Source organism: Geotrypetes seraphini, chromosome 3, assembly GCF_902459505.1.
Source record: "Geotrypetes seraphini chromosome 3, aGeoSer1.1, whole genome shotgun sequence".
In the NCBI taxonomy this organism is placed as follows: Eukaryota; Metazoa; Chordata; class Amphibia; order Gymnophiona; family Dermophiidae; genus Geotrypetes; species Geotrypetes seraphini.
In genome coordinates, this window is record NC_047086.1 from 73129280 (window position 1) to 73157221 (window position 27942).

General features: G+C 42.6%; 1 protein-coding gene across 1 annotated transcript in view; it reads left to right on the forward strand.

The window, feature by feature from the left end:
- Positions 1-27942, forward strand: part of CSMD1 (CUB and Sushi multiple domains 1) — a 2397241-nt gene that overhangs the window by 1127441 nt on the left and 1241858 nt on the right. The window contains exon 5 of the mRNA XM_033936341.1: positions 15220-15332. Coding sequence (XP_033792232.1) covers positions 15220-15332 — 113 coding nt within the window. The remainder of the gene's footprint in view (positions 1-15219; positions 15333-27942) is intronic.

A 27942-nucleotide genomic window follows, 5' to 3' on the forward strand; every position in this document is an offset into this window, starting at 1 on the left:
CAAGCTATGTCCAGGCTCCAACTTTGAATTTCCAGGTTTAGAGAGGTGGCTAAAACATTGCCGGCTTAAGGCCCTCTTTCACAAAGGCGCGCGGAGCGTTTTAGCGCAGATTTAGCGCATGCTGAATCAACATGTGCGCTAACCGCTAACGCATCCATAGGATTAACATGCACGCGTTGGCGTTTAGCGCGCATGCTACAAAACATAGGGCACCTTTGTAAAAGAGGGGGTAAGTGTGTTCTTCAGGATTTTACCCATATAAAGATATGACTTCATTTCATGCGGTCCTATTTATGTGGTTATCTTAACTGGTGAAGTACCAACTCTGGCCCCAGAAGCCCCCTTGAGTGCTAAATGGGCAATTTCAGAGGCAAAATCCTCTGACAATGCCTAGTTAGCCCCAGACAGCTGATTTAAACAGCCAAGAGTCCAAATTTAGGTGAAAAGCAGATTCACATGTGAATTAGTTAATGAGCCATTAGCAATTGGTATTAATTGGCGCTAATTTGGACTTATGCTTACATCTGCCTATTTGCTATTCTGTAATGCTGCATGCTAAAAGTGCCAGATTCTCTAGATTGTGCCCAAAAGCATCTGTAACTAGGCACCACTTGGCATGGTTTTCAATCAACTACTAGGCACCACTTATAGAATCTCACCTAGCGGTGCCTAGGCATACTTAGGCATTGGTAGGCACCAGTGTATCAGGCCAGGTTTTATTTGGCCTAATTTACCTGTGCCTAACTCAGGTGCCTAGCGATGTCTAAGTCAACCATGCCTATTCTTCGCTCCTAACCACACCTACTTCTCAGGTAGATGTTGTTAGACGTCAATGGGTGCCTCCACTTAGGCATTGCTAGGTGTCCTAAGAGTTCGGTGCCAATTGGTTATGTTAATTTTTTTGATTGCTTGAAAACTGATGCATTCAATCACCACACCAATTAAACCAATTAAAAAAAAGTTGAGCGTGGATTCCAAAGTTAGGTGTCGCTAGCAACGCCTAATATAGCTGTTCTGTACAGAATCTGGCCCAAACTGTCTTGGTGTAAAGAAGGGGGCATGGCTATTAGGTACTTGGGACCTGGGTTGGCTACTGTTGGAAACTGGATACTGGGCTTGATGGGCCTTTGGTCTCTCCTACTATGGCAATTCTTATGTTCTTATATAAATGGGAGCCTCCCCTATGTCCTTCCATTGCTCCGTCCTGTTTATAGTATATACTGTATATACTAGTTTTATAAACATTATGGGACTCATAATCGAAAGAGAAAAACGTCCAAAAACCGGCCTAAGTCAGCACTCGGACGAACATTGTCAAAATACGTCCAAGTGCCGATAATGAAAACGTCTTTTGGACGTATTTCTAAATTACTTAGGCCTTCATAGTGCCGCTGAACAACCAAAGCTAAACGGGGCATTTCAGGAAGAGTGTCGAGGGTGGGAGTTGGGCGGGACGTGGCCGGCTTAGGCTTAGTCGTACAGCATGTATAACCGAAAATTATACAGCCCAGGATCGACGGAACTTGGACAAAAACCCACCTAAAGTCACCAGATAAGCACTGCAAACACATAATACAGCCCCCCCCAACACACATAAACACTACCCCAGTGATCCCTGACCCCCACAATCCCATTAATATCGTAATCACACCTTTAAAATTCAGCCTCCAGACCATCATCACCTGGCAGCCTGGCATAGGAAAGCCTAGTTGTCCAGCACAGAGGCGGCTTAAGCCATCTTGGGGGTGGGTTAGGGACTCATGGAGAGGAGGACCCATGCCCATAAGCCCCTGTAATCACTGTATTGATACTGAAACATGTGCACTCCCCTATACATCCCCAAAACCTTTTTGTACTGGCATATAAGTGGCTTCTGTAGCCATAAGGGCTATTGGGGTGGTAGATAGGTGGGTCCAGGAGATTTTGGAGGTGGTTTGGGGGGGCTTACCATGACCTATAAGGGAGCTGTAGTGAAGAGAAGACATGGCACCCTTTTTGTGAAGTTCACAGCAGTGCCCTGTAAGGTACTCCACTATTTAGGTACCATGTCTGGGTGTTCAGTCCATCACTTTGCAGACCCCTTCCAGTCCAGCAGGGCTTGTTCTAGGCGTTTTTGACTTGGATAAAAAGTTGGACAAAAATGTGGTATAAAAATGGACGATTTAGCAACTTGGATGATCAGATTGGCAGGACGTATAGTTGGACGATTTTCGAAACAAAAAATATTTTAGACATATTTTTCGAAAATGTGTCCTAGGCCGTTTTTTACTTTGGACGACTTGCGACTTAGACAAAAATGGACTTAGACGTTCCTTTCGATTATGCCCCTCCACGTGTATAACTATGGCCCTTGAGAGTTCCAAACGCAGTCAGTTTTTCAAGTTTTTCACCATGAGTATACTTGAGATCAATTTGCATACAATGTAAGAGGTATATGCAAATTGAACTCATACATATTCATTGTGCAAATCTTGAAAACTCACCTGGGCTGTTATCTTTATGGACCATGGTTGCCTTCTCCTGAGGTTATAGTGCTTTATGATCTTGGACAAATCACTTAACCCTCCATTCCTTCAGGTTCCAACACAGTTTGTGAGCCCTCCAGGGAGATGGAAATACCAACTGCACCTGAATGTGCATCACTTATACAGCCATCAGGCTCACAGGTAATATATATGAAATTGAACAAATGAATATATTAAATAGAAATAGAATTGTGGAAACTGTGCCCAGCATGCGCCCTGCAGTTGCCGCACAGAAAAATTATTGACCACACATTATATTTGCAGTTTACGCATTGGATTTTCCGCCTAAGAGGAGGCAGTAAATGCACCATGCTAATTTTACAAGAAACAGTAATGTGCACTGGCCCCCTCTTTTACGATTGGATAGCACGGGTTTTAGCGCCGGCAGCAGCGGTAACTGCTCTGATGCTCATAGGAATTCTGAGAGGGGGTAACCGCAATGTGCAGTCCATGCCCATAATCCACTCACTTCCTTCCACTAATATGGCACACAGTGTGCAAATTAATGTGCACTGTTTTGCCAGTGTGGTAACGAGTACTGTGCTCAAGTGCTAACACTTACCCTCCCCCCCTTTTTACAAAATCGTAGTGCAGTTTTTAGTGTTGGTCATGGCAGTAACAGCTCCAAGGTTCATAGGAATTCTATGAGCGTCGAGATGTTACCACCATGGCCGGCACTAAAAACCGCTCTATGGTGTAAAAGGAGTGGGGGAGGTAATGCAGTAATTCAAGTGTTAACTTCTGGCCTTTCTGCTGAGTCTATGTCAACCAGAGTCATAAGAACCTAAGAATAGCCTTACTGGGTCAGACCAATGGTCCATCAAGCCCAGTAGCCCGTTCGCACGGTGGCCAATCCAGGTCATTAGTTTCTGGGCAAAACCCAAGGAGTAGCAACATTCCATGCTACCGATCCAGGTCAAGCAGTGGCTTCCCCCATGTCTTTCTCAATAACAGACTATGGACTTTTTCTCCAGGAACTTGTCCAAACCTTTCTTAGAACCAGCTACGCTATCCGCTGTTACAACAACCTCTGGCAACACGTTCCAGAGCTTAACTATTCTCTGAGTGAAAAAAAATTTCCTCCTATTGGTTTTAAAAGTATTTCCCTGTAACTTCATCGAGTGTCCCCTAGTTTTTGTAATTTTTGAGTGAAAAATTGATCCATTCTACTCCATTCAGGAGTCTCATATTGTAAAACTTTGTTAAAGTCCATTTTCATTTAAAACGGTTGATTTTGTGAATTTTTAATGCCGTTCATATATATCAACATTTCTTATTCTAAATGGGTTTACAAACGAGTATTTAAATTCATTAGTTGCATCTTATAGGTCTTTTGGCACAAATCCCACATGCTTTGGCGACCTTTCTCTGAACCACCTCAACCTTGCCTATGTCCAGAATTATGTCCTCTTGAAATGGAGACAGTACTTCAGATGAGATCTCACATTTTTTTCTCTATTTGTTATTCTTCTCATTATGTACTTGCATTTGTTCTGCTATCTTAAATGCATTGGATATAATTACTCTGAAGACTTTCTTCTCAGTTGCAAGCATCAGTATCTCACTCCCAAAAGTGACCTTTCTCTGAACCACCTCAACCTTGCCTATGTCCAGAATTATGTCCTCTTGAAATGGAGACAGTACTTCAGATGAGATCTCACATTTTTTTCTCTATTTGTTATTCTTCTCATTATGTACTTGCATTTGTTCTGCTATCTTAAATGCATTGGATATAATTACTCTGAAGACTTTCTTCTCAGTTGCAAGCATCAGTATCTCACTCCCAAAAGTATGCCCATTCTGTTGCAGATCTGTATGTTAATCACAAGGCAAACATTTCTTCCTAATGTCTCTTACAAAGATATTTAAAGGAGCCAGGTTTGTTCTCTGTATTACTGCACTGATCACATTTCTTTGTTTAGAGCAGGGGTTCTCAACCCAGCCCTCGGGATACCCCTAGCCAGTCAGGTGTTAAAAGATGCCCACAATGAATATGCATAAGATAGATTTGCATGCAAGGAAGGTAGTGAGAACCACTGCTTTGGAGTGGACTCCATTTACCACTGTCTTCTGTTGTGTATCCCTTTGCTCGTTTCTAATCCTATCTACTCTTAGTTCCAGCCTTAGACTGCTTGTTTATTTTTAAGCCTGCTTTGTAATCAGTGTCATCGTCTTTGCTGAAATCCAAGTATAGCACATCCAGCACCTGCCCCAGATATTGTAATATATTTTAAGACATTCTCATGTGAAATTGTGAAGTCAAGAATGGTTGTAGACATAATACGCAAGCAGAAAAAGCAAAAACGGTGGAAACGATGATCTTGATTCCAAGTTTTATTCCAAGTTCTTAATAAAATAAACTTGTACATTAGGTGTGTCAGACACAGCATCACTCGCTCACACACAGGAATCAGATTTTTGAGGTTCTCATACTTTGGACCCCAGAGGAAGGTCTTTCCAACCACCACTATTTCTTTCTGTGTATCACTTGAGACATACTACTGCACCTAATGTACAAGTTTATTGCACGAAGAACTTTGAATTAAACTTGGAATCGGGATCATCGTTTCCACAGTTTTTGATTTTTGTGTTTGCCCTTTTTTTCTCCTCACTGTGGAAGTCTGGTGACATTTTTGCTTCGTTCTAGACCTAATATTGCATACTGACTACTAGCTAAAATACCAGGTTCCTTGTGAATACTTTTTTGTATAACTGAAATGGAAAGCCCTTGATAAATGAGATCCCTTATTAAGTATAAAATTACTACCCTGTAGTCCATATTGTTTTAAATGAAAATTTTGAATTCTAATCCTCTGGTGAGGGGTGAGCTTTCTGTATACCCCATTAATCATATTCCATGGAGTATTAAGGGCAGAGTCAAAGCCACAAACTTATCTAAATTCTGTAGCATTAGCAGTACCTCTTGCACATTCTGGATATCTCCAAATATCCAATAAACACTGCGATTATTGAGGAAATTGTTCTGTGGCAAAACACTAGGGCCAGTTGATTGAATTACTTTCTTTCAGATTGATTTCTCCATAAGAATGCCACCCAAAGAGATTAAATCTGCTCTGTGTGGAAAGCACCTGTACATACATCACTACTCCATATTCTTGCTGCTGTCATCTGGAATGGTTAGCAGGTAATAGCTAAGATACTTTATCATTATCCTCAGCAAACTGGGAAATGACCCAGTTCAGCTTCACTCTAAATACACGATTAGAAAAATTCTAAAATTTGTGAACTCAGTAATGGCATGTTGTAAGTGTTCTTTACCAGCCCAGCGCAATATTACAACAACGAAAAAACTGAAGTTAAGAGAATGAACTCTCATACTGCACACAGAATATAATTTTAAACTATTAAGGATAAGAAATCTACACTTTCCAGTGAGTCAGCAGCACTCATGATATGTGTACCTCAAAGGAAATAATTAAGCATCAGACAGAATTGCAGTAAAGTGCGGGTACTTCAGAAATGTTGCTAAAATGAACTATTTTAGTTCAGTCATTTGCAAAAAAAAAAAAAACCCTGCACTGCTTGTTCCTTTAATTTAATATGTTGAGTCAACTCGATAAAATAAGCTGAATTTCTTGTTCTCTTCTATGTTTCAAAACTATAGGCATGAAAAAAGAATTTAATACAGTTGACTTTAAGGGGTCCTTTTACTAAACCATACTAAAATCTAGGCTTAGCATGGTTTAATGTGGAACTTTCTGGCACACTAATCCCAGATTGAACATGGTAATTTTTAGGATTTTATCTTTGCTTTTTACTTTTTCTGTGTGTGTGTGTGTGTGTTTATGTTTCTGTGTTGTGCTAGTTTTTTTTTTTCCATTGATGCAACAAGACATACAAAAAATAAACAGGGAAGCACTAGCCACCACCTATTCAGGAGGTGGTGAGTGCTCCCACGTTAACTCTGTATTATCTGGTTAGCACATGCTACTGAGAATGCACTAGCCAAATAATGCAGAAACACCTAGGTCCATATTCTATAAACGGTGTCCCGATTGTAGGCAGCGGTAGGCATCCTACTGCTTTCTAACCAGCCAATCAGGGCAAACATTTTCTAAAAAAACAACCCGAGGCAGGCTGCCTACACTGTAGGCTTCTGTTGCAGTTGAGGGAGATGTGTAGGGATTCTTAAGTTCATCCAAGGCTGGGTGTGGGCATGGTTTTGCCCGAATGTGGCCTTAGGCGAGTTTAAATGGCCCTAGGTGTCTTCCTAGTGCAACAATAGGTGCCTGAAATGTAGGCCATTGAAATGCTGGCCTACATTTCAATTAGACAAGGCCACTAAACTGATCATGATCTCTCCTGAAAAAGCCAAAACAAAGTTCCAAGAAAATGAGTATTATGGCTACATAATAATAAGGAAAAATAGAATAGTTAAATTAAAAATATAAATTTATAAATATCAATATCGGGAAAATGAGAGAGATTAAAAATTAAACTAAAGTAAACTCTAGACAGTTTCTAGTTCTAAGCTTCATTTTGGACCAATGAACGGAACAAATGCCTTAATTTTATCATCCAAGAAAGGCTACCACCAGATACAGTAGCTAGTGAGAGACATTCATTAGTGGACTTTGGATGGATCCATAGTGCAGACAAAAAATAATAGGTTTCAACAGTTTCCAGAAGGAGATGTTCCTTTAAAGAAGTCATGAAGTATGGAATTCCAAAGGCAGGGACCCAAATATGATGTAATGCCAAGTTCGTTAGGTAGTCAGGACTTCACGGCATACAAAGAGACATACACAAGGTAATGCTTATTATACTAATTTAATCATTACATAAATTGCGTATTCGCGAATTTGATTCGGTTATTCACGATTTTTGACCAGAATTTGTTTTTCATTTTTTCAGGTTATTTTTAGCCCTGTAAGCCCACCCCCCCTTTAAGACTTACCTGGTGGTCTAGAGGGTTTTCAGGCAGAAGTGATCTTCCCACACTCCTGCCCCCTGCAGATCACTCACAGGAAATGGCTCAAGAGACTACGGGAGCTCAAGGCAGCCATTTCCTGTGATCGATCTGCACAGGGCAGGAGCGTGGGAAGATCGCTCCTGCCTGAAAACCTGCTAGACCACCAGGTAAGGCTTAAGGGGGGGGGGGGGCTTACAGGGCTAAAAATAGCTGGGGGAAGCGGGAGATAAGGGCAGAACCTGCCCAAATATTATTCACAGTTTTTTCCATATTTGTGGGCCGGCTCTGACCCCTAACCCCTGCAAATATGGAGGTGGAAGTGTAATATACAAAACACAAATGATAACTTCACCATGATCGTAGCAACACCACCCCTCACAGCTGGGAAATCCCCCTTTTCAGGTGGCCGATGGACCAGGTCGATCATAGGACTACCCCTTTACGGTACACCGATGGATTCCAAGGAAAGTCCTGCGTTTGCTCCTTTTATGCTATTTTCACATTACTTGCAACGTAACAAACTATCATGTCTCACTCTGTGTTTCTGTAGTAAACAGCAGGCTTGGACATTCATTAAGCCAAGATAAGATTCCAGCCTACACTCTAAACCAGCGGTCTCAAACACGCGGCCCGCGGGCCACATGTGGCTCTCCAGGTTTTATTTGTGGCCCACGGTCTGGACGCAATCAACAGCATTTCTCTTCCCCTTTTCCTTCCTTTTGGAGCAGCAGCATGTCTGGCTGGCTCGTTCCGTTCAAAGCCGTGGGCTGGCGGCTCCTCGCGCTATCCACTCCTGCATCGGAAGCCTCTCTGATGTCACATCAGAGAGGCTTCAGACGCAGGCGCGGATCTCGCAAGGAGCCGCCACCCGCGGCTTTGAATGGAACGAGCCGGCCAGACATGCTGCTGCTCCACAAGGAAGAAAATGAAAGGGAAGGGGAAAGAGAAATGCTTCTGCTACATAGGAAAGGGGGACCCTAGGGAAATGCTGCTGCTGCTGTACAGGGAAAGGGAGAGGGAGGGAAAGGGGAAGAGAAATGCCTCTCCTGCACAGGAAAGGGGGAAGGGAAATGCTGCTTCTGTTGCTGCTACACCCAATTGGAGAAAGAGAGAGAAGGAAGGAGAAGGGAGAGGAGAGGAACAAGAGAAGAAGCCAAGTTCATGGGATGGAGGGAAGGAAAGGAGATATCAGACCATGGAGGGGGAGGGAGAGATGCCATGGCATGGGGGAAGGGAAGGAGTCAGATGCCAGACCAGGGGAAAGGAAGGAAGGAGGGAGGGAGAGAAAGGAAGGAAAGAGATGCCAGACCATGGAAATAGAAAGAGATGCCAGACCATGGAAATAGGACAGAAGAAGAGAGGATAGGAAGGGAAGGTAAGACATGGAAACGTAGATTTTGAAAAGAAAGCAGAAAAAGTGAACATTAAGTTAATGCCAAAGATGGATACAATATATATATAATGAAAAACTGACTATAAAGTAAAGAAATTACCAGTGAGGAGGAAGCGAAAAACTCAGAGAAGTGAAACTCTGAAGAGGGGGTGGAAACCTCCTCTTAGGGTAAGAGTTTACCGTCCAGTCATTGCATATACTTCATGAATAATCACTCTCTGAACACTGGTAAAACATTATGTTAATGGTTAAATTCTCTTGCAAGGTTGGCGTGAATTTTTCAAATTTCTTATGCCAAAACTCACTGGAGTGCTGGTTTGAAACACTTATCTTGTAAGTATGACTCTTGGGGGTCTCAAGAGTAATACTTACAAGATAAGTGTTTCAAACCAGCACTCCAGTGAGTTTTGGCATAAGAAATTTGAAAAATTCACGCCAACCTTGCAAGAGAATTTAACCATTAACATAATGTTTTACCAGTGTTCAGAGAGTGATTATTCATGAAGTATATGTAATGACTGGACGGTAAACTCTTACCCTAAGAGGAGGTTTCCACCCCCTCTTCAGAGTTTCACTTCTCTGAGCGTACAGCTAATGAGTTTTTCGCTTCCTCCTCACTGGTAATTTCTTTACTTTATAGTCAGTTTTTCATTATATACATAGTTCTTCACTGACTATCGTTTATAGACATTCCCTGTATTTGGTCTTAACAAAGATGGATGCAAGGCAGAAAGTGAAGACGGAGAGAAAAACAGTCAAAGGACAAGAAGACCCTGGAAACATAGTTGAAAGCACAGAAAAATAAAGACACCAGACAACAAAGGTAGGGAAAATAATTTTATTTTCAATATAGTGATTGAAATGTGCCAGTTTTGAGAAAGAAAAGATATTAAACTTTAAATGTGAGGGCTGCAGAAAAAATAGAGTACTTGGAGGGCCGCAGAAAAAATAGTTAATGTCTTATTAAAGAAATGACAATTTTGCATGAGGTAAAACTCTTTATAGTTTATATATCTTTCCTTTAAACTGTTAAAGGAAAGTTTTATAAACTATAAAGAGTTTTACCTCATGCAAAATTGTCATTTCTTTAATAAGACATTAACTATTTTTTCTGCGGCCCTCCAAGTACCTACAAATCCAAAATGTGGCCCCGCAAAGGGTTTGAGTTTGAGACCACTGCTCTAAACCAAGATAAGATTCCAGCCTCCACTAGTCTCCACCCCCACTAATGAAATATCCTGAGATTCACTGTTTGTCACATATACCAAATTCCTCAAGCCAGCTACTGGAGAAATGGCTGCACACATGAGAAGGCTCTTTTCCTACTTGTTTGAAGTTTTATTTCTCTTGCACCTGGGATTTCAAATTGTGATCTTAAAATTGCCATACTGGGACAAATCGAAGGTCCATCAAGCCCAGTATCCTGTTTCTAGCAGTGGCCAACCTAGGTCCAAGTACCTAGCTAGATCCAAAGTAGTAAAACAGATTTTATGCTGCTTATCCTAGGAATACGCAGTGGATTTCCCCATACCATCTCAATAATGGCCTATGGACTTACTTTTAGGAATTTATCTTTTAATACTCATTATCTGTCTTTATAAACTTGTGTTAAATAATATTAGTGTGGGGAGCAGTATTTACTGGAGGGTAGCTGAGAGGAAACTTGTTTTGAGCCCCGGATTCCCTGTGGCAGGCCAACTTTTTTGAACTTTCTTTGCTGGGACTGGTGCTGGCTTCTGGCAGGTATTAAGAGAGATGGGCCGCTGACATCATCAGGTCCATCTCTTCCAGCTTTAAAACTATGCTGCAGATGCAGCATGCGGCCGCAGCCATGCCGCTGTAGGGCATGGCTGAAGGGGCGTGCCAGGCCCCTTGGGAGCCACGAAGAGCCATGAGGAGTTAAAAACAAGGTTGTAATATTGTGTATTGAATTGAGTTATAGAGTATTAAGTTAAACTATGGGAAAAAGAAAAGTCAAACTAAAAAGTTAAATGCCAGCAATTACAGGTCCAATGGATAGGCATTTCAAATCAATTGATAATACCCCGGAGTAGCTCTTAATTTGGATTCTTCTATCTCTGGTGCTTCATTAAGTCCCCTCAATCGAACTCCTCCCCCTCCACCAGTATTGAATGCTAGTGGGACCAATGTAAGCCCTACTAATCCCTCTGAGAAGGAGGTTTCCTCTGCTGAGTCTAATAGATTAGTGGATTAATGGATGGTAGACCACAAACTGAAACTAAACTCAGATAAAACAAAATTCCTTCTGCTTGAAAAGGCCAAAACTCCCACCATTACAGAACTGAAAATTAAAAACACCCAATACAGCCCTAGGAGTAACGATAGACAGATGCTGCACAATGCAGTCCCAAATCAATAAAACATCCCAGAAAGCTTTTTTAATTATGAGAAATCTACGTAAAATAAGAAAATTCTTCGACCCAGCACAATTCAGGCTAATTGTCCAATCCCTAGTCTTAGGTCTACTGGACTATTCAAGTTTCAAGTTTATTAGGATTTTATATACCGCCTATCAAAGTTATCTAAGCGGTTTTTACAATCAGGTACTCAAGCATTTTCCCTCTCTGTCCCGGTGGGCTCACAATCTATCTAATGTACCTGGAGCTATGGAGGATTAAGTGACTTGCCCAGGGTCACAAGGAGCAGCGCGGGGTTTGAACCCACAACCCCAGGGTGCTGAGGCTGTAGATCCAACCACTGCGCCACACACTCCTCTTATTGCAATTCCCTCTATCTACCTTGTCCTGCCAACATGATAAAACAACTTCAGACTATACAAAACACTGCCCTCAGACTGATCTACTCCCTGAGAAAATATGATCATATTACAACTGCCTTCCTAGATTCTTACTGGCTACCTTCCTAGATTCTTACTGGCAAGCACAAATTCAATTCAAATTCTACTGTCTATTATTCAAAGCATTAAACGGCTCCGCCCCCCCCTATCTAAACAAACGCCTAAACCAGATTCTCACCTCAAGACAAAGAAGAACTCCGAACCCTTTTGCCTTCCCTCCATTCAAGGGCACTCAGCGCAAAAAGATGTTTGATAACCTTCTGGCGACACAAGCAGCAAAACTTAACCACTCCATCTCCAACCTGTTGACGGCAACGGGCGACTTCAAAACTTTTCGAAAAGAAATCAAAACCCTACTTTTCAAAAAATTTATCCAGATATCTTAACCCAACCCTTCCCCCTCCTCCTAGATAAATTCTCCCCCAACACCTCCACTTAAATAATCTCTTCCTCCCCAAAACACCAACCAAGTACTCAGATCCCTAAAATGTAACGTAATCTTATTTGTACTCTAACTGTAATCTATTTGTTATATCACACAGTAACGTACAGTAAATTTAATATCCAATTTGCAAGTTCTTCTGGAATTAATCCAGCTACCTCTCCTCCCTTGGAACCAAAAAAAACAAACAAAAAAACCCACAAAACTGTTGTAACTTCACTGGAAATGTCCAGTTAGTTCTTTTGTAATCCGCCAAGGTATAGGTGGAATAGAAGTCCCTAATGTAATGTAATGTAGTAGTATATACTTTAATTCCTAAGCCAATTGAATTTTCAAGCTTTGCGGAGGTATAATCCTTACCAGAGGAATCACAAGATATTACACTTAAAGATTTGCGATTAGTAATATCTAGAATAGAGGGGCTTCTAAGGTCAACAGTAAAACAAACAGTGGATTTTTCACAAGCAGTTGTTCATAAGTTAGAGAATGTGAATACTAATGTAGATTCCTTACATAAGAGGTTGAATACAATGGAATCTCAAGTTACCATATTGCAGACAGTTTCTACCTCTGCGGTTAAGGATTCTTGTATCATGCATTCTAAATTAGAAATAATGGAAAATTTATATCGAGCAAGGAATCTTTACTTGGTTAATTTCCCAGTGACCCATTTGTTATCTTCTGATATATTGTTAAAAAAATTATTTAAGGAAATACTGGGATTACCCAATGTGGAGAGTTTTCCAATTAATAATTACTACTATATTCCTCAGAAAAAAACTTGAATCTAACCAGGGTGTTGACCAACTGGTATCAACTGAAATCAATCTGACAGATTTTCTAGAGGACAGTCAAGATTTGATCCAGGCTCGGTCCACCCTGGTGATAACCTGCATGAGTGAGATGGATAAGATGTTATTAATGAAATTGTACTTCAAAAATAGATTAACAAAATTTTGTGGCGACTTGGTAAGAATCTTTCCGGATGTCTCCAGAGCCACCCAATTCAGGAGAAAAGAATTTTTGAAGTTAAAAATTAGAGTAGTAGCTCTGGAGGCATCCTTTTATATAAAATTTCCCTGCAAGTGCCTTATTAAATTAGAAGACACTGAATTTGGATTTTGGGACCCAATATAGTTACAACAATTTCTGCTGGCTAGAGAAATGAAATGATTGCTGTTTACCTATATAGAAAAGAGGAAGTAAATAATTAAACCCCATTAATTAATGATTGGACCGAGGTCCATAATGTTTGGACTTTGAGTTCACTCAAAATTTTTTCCTAATTTAATATTTTCTGAAATGAAGTATATCTCCCCAATAATGTGGGCTTGAAAAGAAATTATGAATTGATGAGTTACTTACTTTAAAATTGTAATGAATTGTCTTTTTCTTTATTCATTATGTCATTGTAATGATTGAAAATTATAAATAAAAAAATATATATATCAGTGTATCAAATTGAGTTTAAGTTTAATAAATATTATACTTGAATGTGTTTCACCTGAAGAGATTAGTAAGAATATTTTTTAATGACTCAGAGAAAAGCTTATATGCAAAAGTGTTTTAAAAGCAATGTAATCATAAACCCTTGACAGGTTAATCGATGCTTCTTTTCACTCTTTGACATTTTGTAACTGACAATGTGACATTATATCTTTAAGAAATCCATTGCACATCTGGTGTTTCTGCAAAAAGAACAGTGGAATAGAAATTGCTAACATGTAGATATTAGAAGCGGAATTTTAGAGCTCCTCAAAATAGAAACACAAAAAATGATTTTCTTTGTCTTGTGCTTTTTCCGTATTTCCCCATGCATAGGCCACGGCCTATACATAGGTTTTACAAACCTGCCTATACGGTGCAGCTTACATAAATGGGGCAGCCTATCTAAACCTTTAAAATCCCCCTTAAATAACTCCACAGCTGCCGGCTGCTTCCTCCAATCTCGCGGACAGTGGTACAGGGCAGGAGCGATCGTTTTGGCATCCAGCCCGGCCCTGCGCTGCTTCCAGACTTGCTGCTGTCAGTTCTCGTGAGTCCCGCGAGAACTGACAACAGCCAGTCCGGAAGCGGTTCGGGGCCAAGCTGGATGCCGAAAAGATCTCTCCTGCTCTGCACCGCTGACCGTAAGATTGGAGGAGGCAGCCGGCAGCTATGGAGGTATTTAAGGGGGATTTAAAAACATATGTGGGGGGGGGGGGAAATTATTTTTTAAAAATTCAGCTAATCTAGATAAGCCGTGGCTAGTAACATGGGGCGGCTTATCTAGCAGGTATAAAAAGAAACGCATCATTTTCTGCAGCCTATACACTGGGCACGGCTTATACATGGGGAATTATGGTACTTATGATTTATGAATACCGTATGGTGATATTTCTATCAATGCCCTGTTTAGCACCTACAGTGCACTAGTCTACAGTGGCTTCTGGACACACAGATTCTGTTATAGAATACTAGCATAACCTAGATTAGTGTGCAAAGTTAGGCATACCCAGTTGCAGCAAGTCAATGGCATGCATAAATGGTCAAACCTAAGTGAAACATGCAATGTGCAAATTCTGTAATTTACATGTATAAATAGGAGGCATGAAGGCAGACAGAAAAACACCTCGCCTTAGAATATAAACAGTCTAACAAAAGGCATTAAGTCTTTATTTAAGACAATAGTCCCTTATCGTGCGGCAGCTGATGAAGAGTGAATCACACTCAGCTTTTGCAAGCAAAGTGTCCCCTGAGGAAGGCATCTTTGATATGTTGAAACTTGGATCCTTGTTGGGACTAATGTCTTAAATATTGACTTATGTTGCCTTTTGTTAGACTGTAAAGAGGAGGCATGCCCTGCCCACATTCCACCCTTTGTGTAATTATGTACTAAAACACACATACACACCCTCCACTTTTCTGTGCACTTATACATGCAAGGTATAACTGCATTCATACAATTATAGCATTGCCTTTATACCTTATATTACATTTATTTTGTATTTGTTTACTCTTCTTAGGGTCTAGGGTCAAATGTGTACTGTACCTAAACCTATTTTTAAAACTATCTACATTTGGTTAAAAATGAACTGATAGACTAATGGGAATGCATTTCCTTTATAGGCTGACAGGCATGAACCTACCTTCCCCTGTAATCAGCAACAAGAACTGGCTGCGCCTCCATTTCACTTCTGACAGTAACCACAGACGTAAAGGATTTAATGCCCAGTTCCAAGGTAAGAAAAGACTTATATATACTGTACATGCAAATGCTTTTGTTTGTGATAAATAGTGCAGAGTAGAGGAATAGTCTAGTGGCCTGAGACCCAGGGGAATTGGGTTTAGTTTCTATTTCACCTCCTTGTGACTCTGAACAAGTTACTTAAGCCTCCACTGCCCCAGGTACAATATAAAATATCTGCATATAATATACAAATCACCATGATTATAACCATAGAAAGATGATATATCAAATCCCATCGCCTTTTCTTACTTGGAGCTGGAGAAAGCCTTAAAGACTCTATTAGTTTATAAGAAAAAATGTTTTCTTCTTTTTTTTTTTTTTTACATAGAAACATGTGGCAGATAAAGGTCAAATAGCCCATCTAGTTTGCCCATCCACAGCATCTACTATCTCATCCTCTTTCTAAGAGATCTCACGAGCCTGTCCCATGCTTTATTGAATTCAGACGCAGTCTTTCTCTCCAACATCTCTACCAGGAGACCTTATGCATCTACCACCCTTTCTGTAAAAAAAAAAAGTATTTCCTTATAATACTCCTGAGCCTATCACCTCTTAACCTCATCCTATGTCCTCTCTTTCCAGAGCTTCACTTCAAATGAGCATTTATGCCACATAGGTATTTAAATATCTCAATCATACTCCCATCTCTTGCCTTTCCTCCAAAGTATAGGTAACTTGTATTGTCAAATCTTGCACTGCAACTATGGTAAATCTAACCTGTAAACTGTTCATGTGTGTCAAATTAGGATAAAACTTGTTCTGAAAACTTTGTACTGTAAGGATAACTATGGCAAAATGTAACCAGTAAACTGTATATTAGGTATATTAATATTAGACCCTTAGTATGTGTCAAGTTAGGATAAAAACTTGTATTGTAAACTTGTGCTGAAAGTAAGTATGTTTATCCTGTAACCCATTCTGAGCTCTTTGGAGACAACAGGATAGAAAATAAATTAAATTAATACTGAGATCTTTAAGTCTGTCCCCATTTAGACCACTAACCATTTTAGTTGCCTTCCTCTGGACTGACTCCATTCTGTTTATATATTTTTGAAGGTGTGGTCTTCGGAATTGTACACAATATTCTTTTTTTTTTTTTTTTAATAAATCTTTATTGATTTTCATACCTTCAACAATGCAATACAACAAATGCAATGTACAATGATACAATAAAAGCACATTTTAACATGCTCATAATCAACCATTTTCCCCACACACCCTTCCATCCACCCACCCAATAATCATTCAATAGAACATAAATACATATACAGTGGTACCTTGGATTACGAGCATAATCCGTTCCAGGAGCATGCTCGTAATCCAAAATGCTCGTTTATCAAAGCGAGTTTCCCCATAGGAAATAATGGAAACTCGCTTTGATGCGTTCCCCCCCCCCCCCCCGAGAACCGGCATTGCTCCCCTCGAAGGCCCCCCCCTGCGATCAGGCACCCCCCCTGCGATCCGGCACCCCCCCTGCCTCGATCCGACACCCCCCCCGCCACGATCCGCCCCCCCCCAACACGATTGGGCACCCCCCGCCACGATCCGACCCACCCCCCGACAAGATTGGGCACCCCCCGACACGATCCGACATCCCCCCGACACAATTGGGCACCCCCCCCTGCCACTTCTTACCCTCATCTGGGCACTCTTGAAGATCGGCCTACTCGTTTGCTGGGCCTTGAGCATCTGAGCATGCTCAAGGCCTGCGAGCTCACGTTCTGAATGTGAACGTGAACTCGCAGGCCTTGAGCATGCTCAGATGCTCAAGGCCCAGCAGACGAGTAGGCCAAGAGTGCCCAGATGAGGGTAAGAAGCGGCGGGGGGGGTGCCCAATTGTGTCGGGGGGATGTCGGATCGTGTCGGGGGGTGCCCAATTGTGTCGGGGGGGGGGGGGTCGGATCGTGGCAAGGGGGGGTGCCCAATCGTGTCGGGGGGTAGGTTCGAGGCAGGGGGGGTGCCGGATCGCAGGGGGGGGTGCCGGATTGCGGGGAGGTGCTCGTAAATCGAGCCATGCTCGGTTTCCGAGGCACCGATTTTGCAAATGTTTTGCTCGTCTTGCAAAACACTTGCAAACCGGTGCACTCGTAAACCGAGGTACCACTGTATTACCATAAAAATTTTACCCTATTAGATAATGATATCTTCCCACCCACCTCAAATATCAGATTATGACATAAATATCCCTCCCACAACCTACCCTGGATATGTACCAAAATAAACAAAAACCTGAATCACAGTAATCACTTACTTATTATCAATAACACTGGCATTCGCATCACTCCTCATCTCACCATTACTAAATAAAGACACAATAACACTTAGGGGTCCTTTAATCAAGCTGCACTAGTGGGGTTAGCGCGTTGGACATTTCATCCCGTGCTAACCAGTGCTCCCTCTAAGCGGGCGGGTGTTGTGAGCAAAATTTTTTTCGCTGTGCGCTACAAATATCGGGCGCCAGCAAGTTATGAGCCAACTCGCCCGATTCTCCTCTCGCCGCCCTGCCCGCCGTGCGCTGTGACGTGAAACTTGTGCGCTGGATGTAAATATTTTGTGCGCCAGCGCACGCCAGCGCAGCTTAGAGGGAACACTGGTGCTAACCCCCGCGGCTGGCTAAAAAACTAACACCTGCTCAATGCAGGCATTATCGGCTAGTGCGGCAGGCAGTTTAATGCGCGTTAAACCCCTACTGCAGCTTGATAAAAGGACCCCTTAGTAATGGCAAAGCATGGGCCGCAGCTTTATTAAACTTATCAATCAATGAATTCATAAAATATAACATTTTCATACATAAATAATTCAGTGTAGCTTAACAACCATAAACCTTTTGAGCTATTCAGTGTCGAACTAGCTCAACTTACAAAACTCAAACCCCTTGAGGCTAATCGGTGTCGAATTAGCCCATCTCACCACATTCCAGCAAACCCCACTTCCCCCAGCAAGACTCGCAGTGTCGCAGAGTCATGCCAGCCACCGCATGACTCTGCAGGATAAACATATATAATACATAACTTTATAAGCCACACTGTCCACAATTCACCCCATAACACCAAGCTGCGACCAACCCAATCTCCACCCACCAAAACAAAAACCCAAAAAAACTGGGCGGGTGGGAAGGGAACAAATTTAACCCTACCTACCTACCTCTTCCCACACTCCCACCTTTCCCAAAAATGATTTAACCCGCCAAATTCCCCTTGTTCCCACATGATTCCTCTACCAATCATAACTCTCCTTTCCTAACACCCAATCCTTCTGTCCTAGCACACCAACAACCAATCCCTGCCACCCTCTACTCCTAATACAAACTCTCTCATACCAACCCCCCCCACCTTCCCCTACCCCACTACAACTATAACAGCCACCGTTATCAGCTTACAGTTAAACCTTAAGCTCCCCTATAATGAGGTAACATAAGATGTCATTGGGCCCCATATCGGTTTTTGTATATTACCATGCCCCACATTCTCAGCATACAATATTCTAAAATAGGTCTCACCAGAGACTTATACAGAGGCATCAGTACTTCCTTTTTCCTACTGGCCATACCTCTCCCTATATACCCTAGCATTCTTCTAGCTTTTGCCATCGTCTTTTCAACCTGTTTGGCTACCTTAAGATAATCACATACTATCACACCCAAGTTCAGCTCCTCTTTCATGCACAAAAGTTCTTCACCCCCAAAACTGTACCGTTCCCTCAGGTTTCCACCAATCCCACTGTTTATTTAGCTCCACCAATCCAGAATTCTGTTACATCCCTACTTCCACTCTTGCTATCTCTTTCATATTCACTGTCCTACAGAGCCTTCACTGCCCATGTCACCTCCCTTTATCCCTCCCTCATCCCTATCCCATTTACACAAATCCCACCTGCAGGTGCTCAGCTCAGCTAATCTTATTAACACACCAGATTAGTCTGGTGTGTCGCCTAACCTTGGCAAAGTGGAAATAAACATTCAAACTGGATAAAACAAACAATACAAACATAAACTGTAAAAAAATATAAACGGGAATCATACTGTCTATACCACTCTAAGCCCATGGCACCTAGCCTTGTCCGATGCCAAAAGCCTGTCCAAATAAATAGTTCTTCAATTGCTTCTTAAATGACTCGACAGTAGATTTCATTCTGAGCACATTCAAGAGGACTGGCAGGAGAGAGAAAAAAAAAGCCTCTTTCTAATCTCAGTCAACAAGTATTATGCACTGAAGGAATCTGAAAATATTGCATTCCCTTGGAGTGCAATGCTCTGGCCAGATAATAAATATGGATCACCTCCATTAGATAATAGGATGCCAGACTCTGCAGTGGTTTAAATCTAAAAAGTAAGATCTTAAATCTGGCATAAAAAGTACTGGCAACCAAGGTAGACAAATCAATGTTGTAGTGACATGAGAGTATCTAGGAAGGCCAGTAATGAGCCTAGCGGCAGCATTCTGAGCCAACTGTGAAGTCTGACGCTGATTTAGTGAACAACCTAAAAAGGAGCATTGCAATAATCCCAAACTGAGAAAACCAGAGTTTGTAAAACAGAACAAAAATCAATGGCGTCCAGCAGTGGCCTTAATGAATATGGTAAAATATCATTTTAACACCTAGCCTCATGGGAGGGCACAGAATAAGCTGGGAGTCCAAAATAATCCCTAAAATCTTAACTTGCAGAGATAAAGGAAACGCAGCTCCATCCATAAATATGTGGTCATGTTAGGCTGCTTTTACTAAATAATGCAAAGTACTAGTGTATACTTACCATAAGTGCTTACTGCAGGATACACTGAGGTGTCCCATGGTAAGTCCTGAATGCCTGCAAATATCCACACAATTTAATTAATAAATGAGCTGATTAGCATGGATAATTAGGCACTAATAATCAATTAACAACAGAGTACGGTACTGGGGTTTAAGAAAGGATTGGACAATTTCCTGCTGGAAATGGGGATAGAGGGGTATAGATAGAGGATTACTGCACAGGTCCTGGACCTGTTGGGCCGCCGTGTGAGCGGACTGCTGGGCACGATGTACCTCAGGTGTGACCCAGTGGAGGCATTGCTTATGTTCCTATGTTCTTAATTAGCATTAACTTAAATGTGTGCATGCATCTTTAGTTACCAGGATTCACATGTAAATTTTATGCACAGATCTGAAAAGGGGGTGAGGCCATGGGAGAGTCATGGACTGATCAGGGGTGTTCCTGGAATTTGCATGCAGTGTTATGGAATAAGAGAGATCCATATCTAATTTAGGCATGAGAATTTACACCGGGTTTCAGTTTGTGGAAATCTTCATGCCCCAAACTGGGTGCGGATCCCAGCACCAAATGCTATTCCATAAATGCCACCCAACTCTTGTCTTTTAACTGCTCATTGTGCTTATGTAAATATATTTCCAAAGGTTTATGAACTGACTCTGCACTTGTTTTTGTTTTATTTTTTTAACCCTGCTAAGCTAACTGCTTTTTACAACATTCTTTGGCAATGAACACCAGAATTTAATTACACGTTTAGTGAAGAAATATTTTCTCCAACCGTGCAGCTTTATTGCATGCCCTTTAGTCCTAGTATTTTTGGAAAGAGTAAACAAGTAATTCACATCTACCCATTCCACTCCACTCAGTATTTTATAGATGTCTATCATATCTCCCCAGAAGGAGGGTCTGTGGAGTAAGTTGAGCTCTGCACAGGGTATTTTGAGTGAATCAGTTGAATTAGTGAGTGGTTTGGGGGAGCAAGGGTAGGTTGGTTGAAGAGGAGTAGGACTGAAGAATTGGGAGCAGTATGAAAGGTCTGCTACAAGATGAGGAAAAAACCTGGCTACAAATGCAAGCACGTTACACAATGGTGAGCAGACTTAGTGGGGAGGGGTGCCTAAATGAACATATGAGCAGGACTGCATTAAAAAAGAGACTTAGGGCTAGATTCACTAAGCCCACCGATTAACTTCCGAACACTTAGCGATCCCTTTGTGACCCGATTTCCCTCCATCCCGATTCACTAATCTCTGTCCCGATCATCCTCCAATCCACGCATGCAAATGAGGGGGCATGGCATTCAAATGCAGGCAAGCAGTGATTCACAAAAAAAAATGAGGGACACCGACTGGGCTGACGGATCAAAAATAAGCGACAGCTGAGGACCAATCGCTCAGGTCCTTTCCGACTGTCCTGACTTCTGCCGTCCTGCTCTCTGCCCTGCTCTAGCCCCAAATCTCTCCTGCCACCCTGATTCTCCTGCCCTTCCCCACAGTGCAAGCCTGTGGTTTTAACCTGTGGGTTTAAAGCGGGTTAAAACCACGGGCTTGCAAAAAAAAAGTAGGTTTCCTCCTTTGTAGGGCACAGAGGGCCAGCGCATGCACAGACCATCTACAGATGCAATCTCATGTGTTGAGATTGCAGTAGAATGATTTGGGCGGTCAGTTGGGGGTGTGATTCCAATCACCCTCATTTGCATGATGGTGATTCATGAATCAGCCCCCTGGACATGGCTCGGATCGGATTGCTCACGGATCGGATCCGATCCATGCCCTTAGTGAATCTAGCCCTTAGTGTGTGTGTGTGTGTGTATACACTTGTGTAAGTTTCTGTTTTCCTGGTCAGGACAGTCACATTAAAAAAACCTTTCTCTTTGACAATCTGTGCAAATATTAAGGGGTCCTTTTATCAAGCTGCGGTAGGGGTTTAACACCGTTAAACCGCCTGCCACGCTAACCGCTAATGCCTGCATTGAGCAGGCGTTAGTTTTTTAGCCGGCCGCGGGGGTTAGTGTGTGATGAAATGTCCGACGCACTAACCCTGCTAGCGCGGCTTGATAAAAGGATCCCTAAGTGAACGGAAGTTTTCAGCCTAGAGAATTTGCCTATTAATTATTAAATTACTTTGACAAATTTCTTCAAAAAAAGCATCAAAAAAAGCAGAATACTGTATTTTGCTTTTTCCATTTGTGAAGTAAAATTGGTAAAAGTATATCTTATATACATTGCCCTTAAATCTCATTCTTTTGGACAGTCTACTTTTGGAATCTCTGGTTTGTACTAGAAGCAATGGACAAAATGGGCAGGTGGCACCTTGGCACTCTTTCATCCCACATACAATATCAACACACAACAAAATGTCTAAGAAGAGTGGATTTATTATGGCCGCAACATTATACTACTTACATATGTTAAACACAGTTTACAGCAGTGGTCTCAAACTCAAACCCTTTGTGGGGCCACATTTTGGATTTGTAGGTACTTGGAGGGCTGCAGAAAAAATAATTAATGCCTTATTAAAGAAATGACAATTTTGCATGAGGTAAAACTCTTTATAGTTTATAAAACTTTCCTTTAACAGTTAAAAGGAAATATATATAAACTATAAAGAGTTTTACCTTATGCAAAATTGTCATTTCTTTAATAAGACATTAACTATTTTTTCTGCGGCCCTCCAAGTACTTTATTTTTTCTGCAGCCCTCACATTTAAAGTTTAATATCTTTTCTTTCTCAAAATAGACACATTTCAATTATTATATTGAAAATAAAATCATTTTCCCTACCTGTCTGGTAACTTTATTTTTCTGAGCTTTCAACTATGTTTCCAGGGCCTTCTTGTCCTTTGACTGTTTTTCTCTCCATCTTCACTTTCTGCCTTGCATCCATCTTTGGCATTAATTTAATGTTCAATTTTTCTGATTTCTTTTCAAAATCTACGTTTCCATGTCTTACTTTCCCTTTCTATCTCTCTCTTCTTCCGTCCTATTTCCATGGTCTGGCATCTCTTTCCTTCCTTTCTCTCCCTCCCTCCTTCCTTCCTTCCTTTCCCCTGGTCTGGCATCTGTCTCCTTCCCTTACCCCATGGCCTGTCATCTCCCCCTCCCCCTCCATGGTCTGATATCTCCTTTCCTTCCCTCCATCCCATGAACTTGGCTTCTCTTGTTCCTTTCCTCTCCCTTGTCTTCCTTCTCCTTCCTTCCCTCTCTTTCCCCAATTGGGTGCAGCAGCAACAGAAGCAGCATTTCCTTTCCCCCTTTCCTGTGCAGCAGAAGCATTTCTCTTCCCCTTTCCCTCCCTCTCCCTTTCCCTGTACAGCAGCAGCAGCAGCATTTCCCTAGGGTCCCCCTTTCCTATGCAGCAGAAGCATTTCTCTTTCCCCTCCCCTTCTGTTCTCTTCCTTGTGGAGCAGCAGCGTGTCTGGCCGGCTCAGTTGATCGTTCCATTCAAAGCCGCGGTTGGCGGCTCCTCGCGAGATCCGCGCCTGCGTCTGAAGCCTCTTTGATGTTGTGACGTCAGAGAGGCTTCCGATGCAGGAGTGGATAGCGCGAGGAGCCGCCAACCCGCGGCTCTGACGGAACGATCGACTGAGCCGGCCAGACACGCTGCTGCTCCAAAAGGAAGGGAAGGGGGAAGAGAAATGCTTTTTTGATTGCGTCCAGACCGCGGGCCGCGTGTTTGAGACCGCTGGTTTACAGTATCTTGCAATTACATATATGAGTGCAACTTACAGTAAAATGCAATCTATATATATATATAATCGGAGGTATGTATGTGTGTATGTGTGTGTGTATGTGCCGCGATCACGCAAAAACGGCTTGACCGATTTGAACGAAACTTGGTATGCAGATCCCTCACTACCTGGGATGATATGTTCTGGGGGTCTCGCGGCCCACCTGCACACGTGGGCGGAGCTACAAACATAAAATCAGATTTCACCCATTCATGTCAATGGAAAAAATGTAAAAAGCTGCCATTCTCACAGTAATTCAAAAACGGCTTGACCGATTTGAACGAAACTTGGTATGCAGATCCCTCACTACCTGGGATGATATGTTCTGGGGGTCTCGCGGCCCACCTGCACACGTGGGCGGAGCTACAAACAGAAAATCAGATTTCACCCATTCATGTCAATGGAAATAATGTAAAAAGATGCCATTCTCACAGTAATTCAAAAACGGCTTGACCAATTTGAACGAAACTTGGTATGCAGATCCCTCACTACCTGGGGTGATATGTTCTGGGGGTCTCGCGGCCCACAACTCTATGTTGCTTGCTCAAGGGTGGGTTCACCCAAGAATTTATATGTTCTTGCTCCAGGAGGTGAAACTAAAAATGTTGTTTATAATCACGTTTTGCGTTAGTTGTATTGTATTCATTTTGTCAAATATTTCACATTATAATTTGAATATTGTACTTTTTATTAAGCTATAAAAAAATAATTTCATTCACCACTATAAAGTATCTTTATTTGAATCCATTTACAGTGTTATTGCTATAATTAAATACCCGTGCAACGCCGGGGCATCAGCTAGTTACATATATGAATCCCTGTAAAGATTCTATCTAGCTCACTTCAGGGCAGGGTGCCTAGCCTTTCGAGTCACACAGCTCCCACTATTTTCCATCTTACCAGATGAAGCACAATTTCCACCCTGCCTGGGCATACAGTAGCCTGCATAAATGCCAATGCAGACTTTTCTGTCCGTTTCCCTACAGAAGCATCTGCTCTGGGTGACTGTCTACTGATTAAACTGCCTTCAATCCCAGCCAGTCTGGCTTTCAGTACATCTAGAATTAATACAAGAAGATATGTAAACAATGGAGGCAATGAATGCAATGTGATTTCATCCATATTCATTGTAGATAGCCTATGAATCAGACTAGGCTAGATTTGTCCCAAGGCTTGGATTGGAAATCACAGTACTAGACAAAAGTGGACTTTTTGCAGCTTGTGATATATTTTATGAATCAAAATAAAACTGACCCAATAAACAAGGGGTCTATGTTATCTTTAACCCCCTCTTTTACAAAACTGCATAAGCAGTTTTTAATGCCGGCTGGTGCGTTGAATGCTCTGAGCTGCTCCCGATACTCATAGAGTTCCTATGAACATTGGGAGCAGTGCAGAACATTCAATGTGCTGGCCTGTGCTTAAAAAAACACTTCCACAGTTTTGTAAAAGGGGGCGGGGGGTAAATCTCATGCTCATTAACTTATATCATCTTTGGATAATTTGTATGCAGGATAAATATAAAGTCCCTTTTAAATTAGCACTGTGGAGCGGCATAATTTTTTTTTTTTAATGTCTAAGTCTATTTTGGGTCTAGAGCGCTAGTCGCCCAAAGTCAGCAGCGTCTAAAGTCCATTCTCGAAAAATATGTCCAAAATATTTTTTTCCGAGAATCATTTAATTATACATCCAGCCGTTTGATTGTCCAGACTGCCAAGTCATCTATCTTTATACCGTCTTCTCATCTAAAAAATCATCCAAGTCCAAAATGCCTAGAACAAGACATTTTGGATGTGGGAAGGGTCAGCAAAGTGATGGATTGGCCACTGTGACAGATAAGCTCCTGTCACGGATTCAAAATTGGCTTTAAACCCTTCCACTAAAGAAAATGTGCCTATTCCTAAGCCAAGGAAGCTGCCCATTAACTCTGTCCCTAGTGCTAAGATCAGACAGGCAGGGCAGAACAGAGGGAGGATGGCATAGAAGAATAGAATACCTGTTCCAAGCCCCTATAATTCCTTTTATAAATCATCTGTTCATTCTCAGGTTAAACCTCTGGTCAGGCAAGCTGACACAGCAAGGGTTAATGAAAGGGGTGGAACTGACAGTCAGAATGTTCTTAGAGCACAAGTGAGAGTTTCACAGCAGGATAAATGAAGGCCAGTTGAGAACACACACAGACAATCAGGAACCTGGAGGGAAGGATGTTCCTCACATAACAGGGAACTGAAGGCTAGGAGCTCTGTCATAGTGCCTTCTGCTAAGAAACCTCCTGTCCCACAGCTCCACCATGCTGACAAAACTTTGCTTTCAAAGCAGAAGCTGTTTGGAAGGGAAAAATTCCATGATCAGCGCTGGCCAAATGCTGCTCCAGAGGATAGCTTGTACCCAGCTTCAGAGAGTGAGGAGCGCCTTATGGAAGTAGAGGGATATATCTTTGAGGGGAATGAAATGGATTACAGCCCAGAAGCCCTAGAATATATGTCTGAATGCAACATGAGACAGTAAGGTACTGTGTGGTGGAAGGGAATGAATTTGTTCTATAACAATGGTCTAAAGTACTTAACAAAAAACATGTCTGTCCTTTTGAAGGACTGTATAATGAATGAGTGTTTGATGTATGAATGTGAGGATTGGTTAGCAACAGAAATTAAACCAGAATCCATGTATGCAAGCAAAGCATAGTGAGTGGGGAATGGGTAATGCTAACTAACCTTACAAGGAGAAATAAAGCCTGGAGTAGAGGTCTGCACGGGAACGGGGATCGCGGGGATCCCGCGGGTCCCGCGGGTTCCCCCCCTGGCCCACGGGACTCCCACGGGGATGCCCCCTGGCCCACGGGACTCCCACGGGGATGCCCCCTGATCCACGGGACTCCCACGGGGACGCCCCCTGGCCCACGGGACTCCCACGGGGATGAAAACAGCCTACCTAAATTCTGGCGATGCAGGCGTGCAGCTTACAAGTCCGGCGTCGCGGCAGGAAATAGCCGTGCTGAGCAGTGAGCTCAGCACGTACACAGATGAAAGCCTTGCTTGCTGATTGGTCCGGCGTCCCCGCCCCGCCGTGCCGCCGGACCAATCAGCAAGCAAGGCTTTCATCTGTGTACGTGCTGAGCTCACTGCTCAGCATGGCTATTTCCCGCTGCGACGCCGGACTTGTAAGCTGCACGCCTGAAAAAGAAATCATCCTGGCCGGGGTCGGTGTCATGCTCCGGAGCTTCTACAGCCTTCCTATCTCCCTCTCCCTTCTACCTGCTTCCGGCCACACCCCCTGCTCCGCGGCTCTCTTCGGCAACTCAGCAGCAGCGATCGACACAAGCTTCTGATGTTGGGGCCTACCCTCTGCGAGTCCCGCTTGTTTCAACTTCCTTTTTCCACAAAGACGGGACTCGTTGAGGGAAGGCCTCGATGTCGGCAGCTTGTCTTGATCACCGCTGCTGACGAGTTGCTGAAGAGAGCCGTGGAGCAGGGGGGTGTTGCCAGGTGCAGGTAGAAGGGAGAGGGCCAGATGCAGGACTCGTGGGTGAGGGAGGAGAAGAGAGAGAGAAAGAGAGAGGGGAGGGAAACAAAAGGAAATATTTCATACTGGGCTGGGCCTGAGTGGAGGGAGGGTGGAAAGATTCTGGCTACCGGGTGCAGTAACAAAGGAAAAGGGGGGAAAGCTGAAAATGGAGATAGTGACACAAAGAAGAGAAAGAGTAAGCAGGACCTACTGAATAAGGATAGAGATACAGAGGGGACATGAAGAGGAGGTGAAATAGAGACATAGAAGTAATGCTGAAAAAGTGGGGGGGGGAGATAAAGACATTGAAAGGGCAAATGGTGAACATGGGGTAAAGACAAGGACAGAGACAAATGAAGATTCTGAAAAAGTGGTGAGATAGGGATATAGGTGAGATGGACACAAAGAAGGGTGATGCTGGAAAATAGGTGGAATGGTAATTCTGACAAACACAGAAGGGAAATGCTGGATCAAGGAGAAATGGGGCTCAGGCTGGATGGAATGAGGAGAAATGCCTTGTTGGCCCAGAACTTCCTCTCCTACGTCAGAATTGACATCAGGGAGTGGAATGCTGGTCAGCGCGTCGCTTCTGCAGGGAAAGCTTGGGACAGCAGTGGC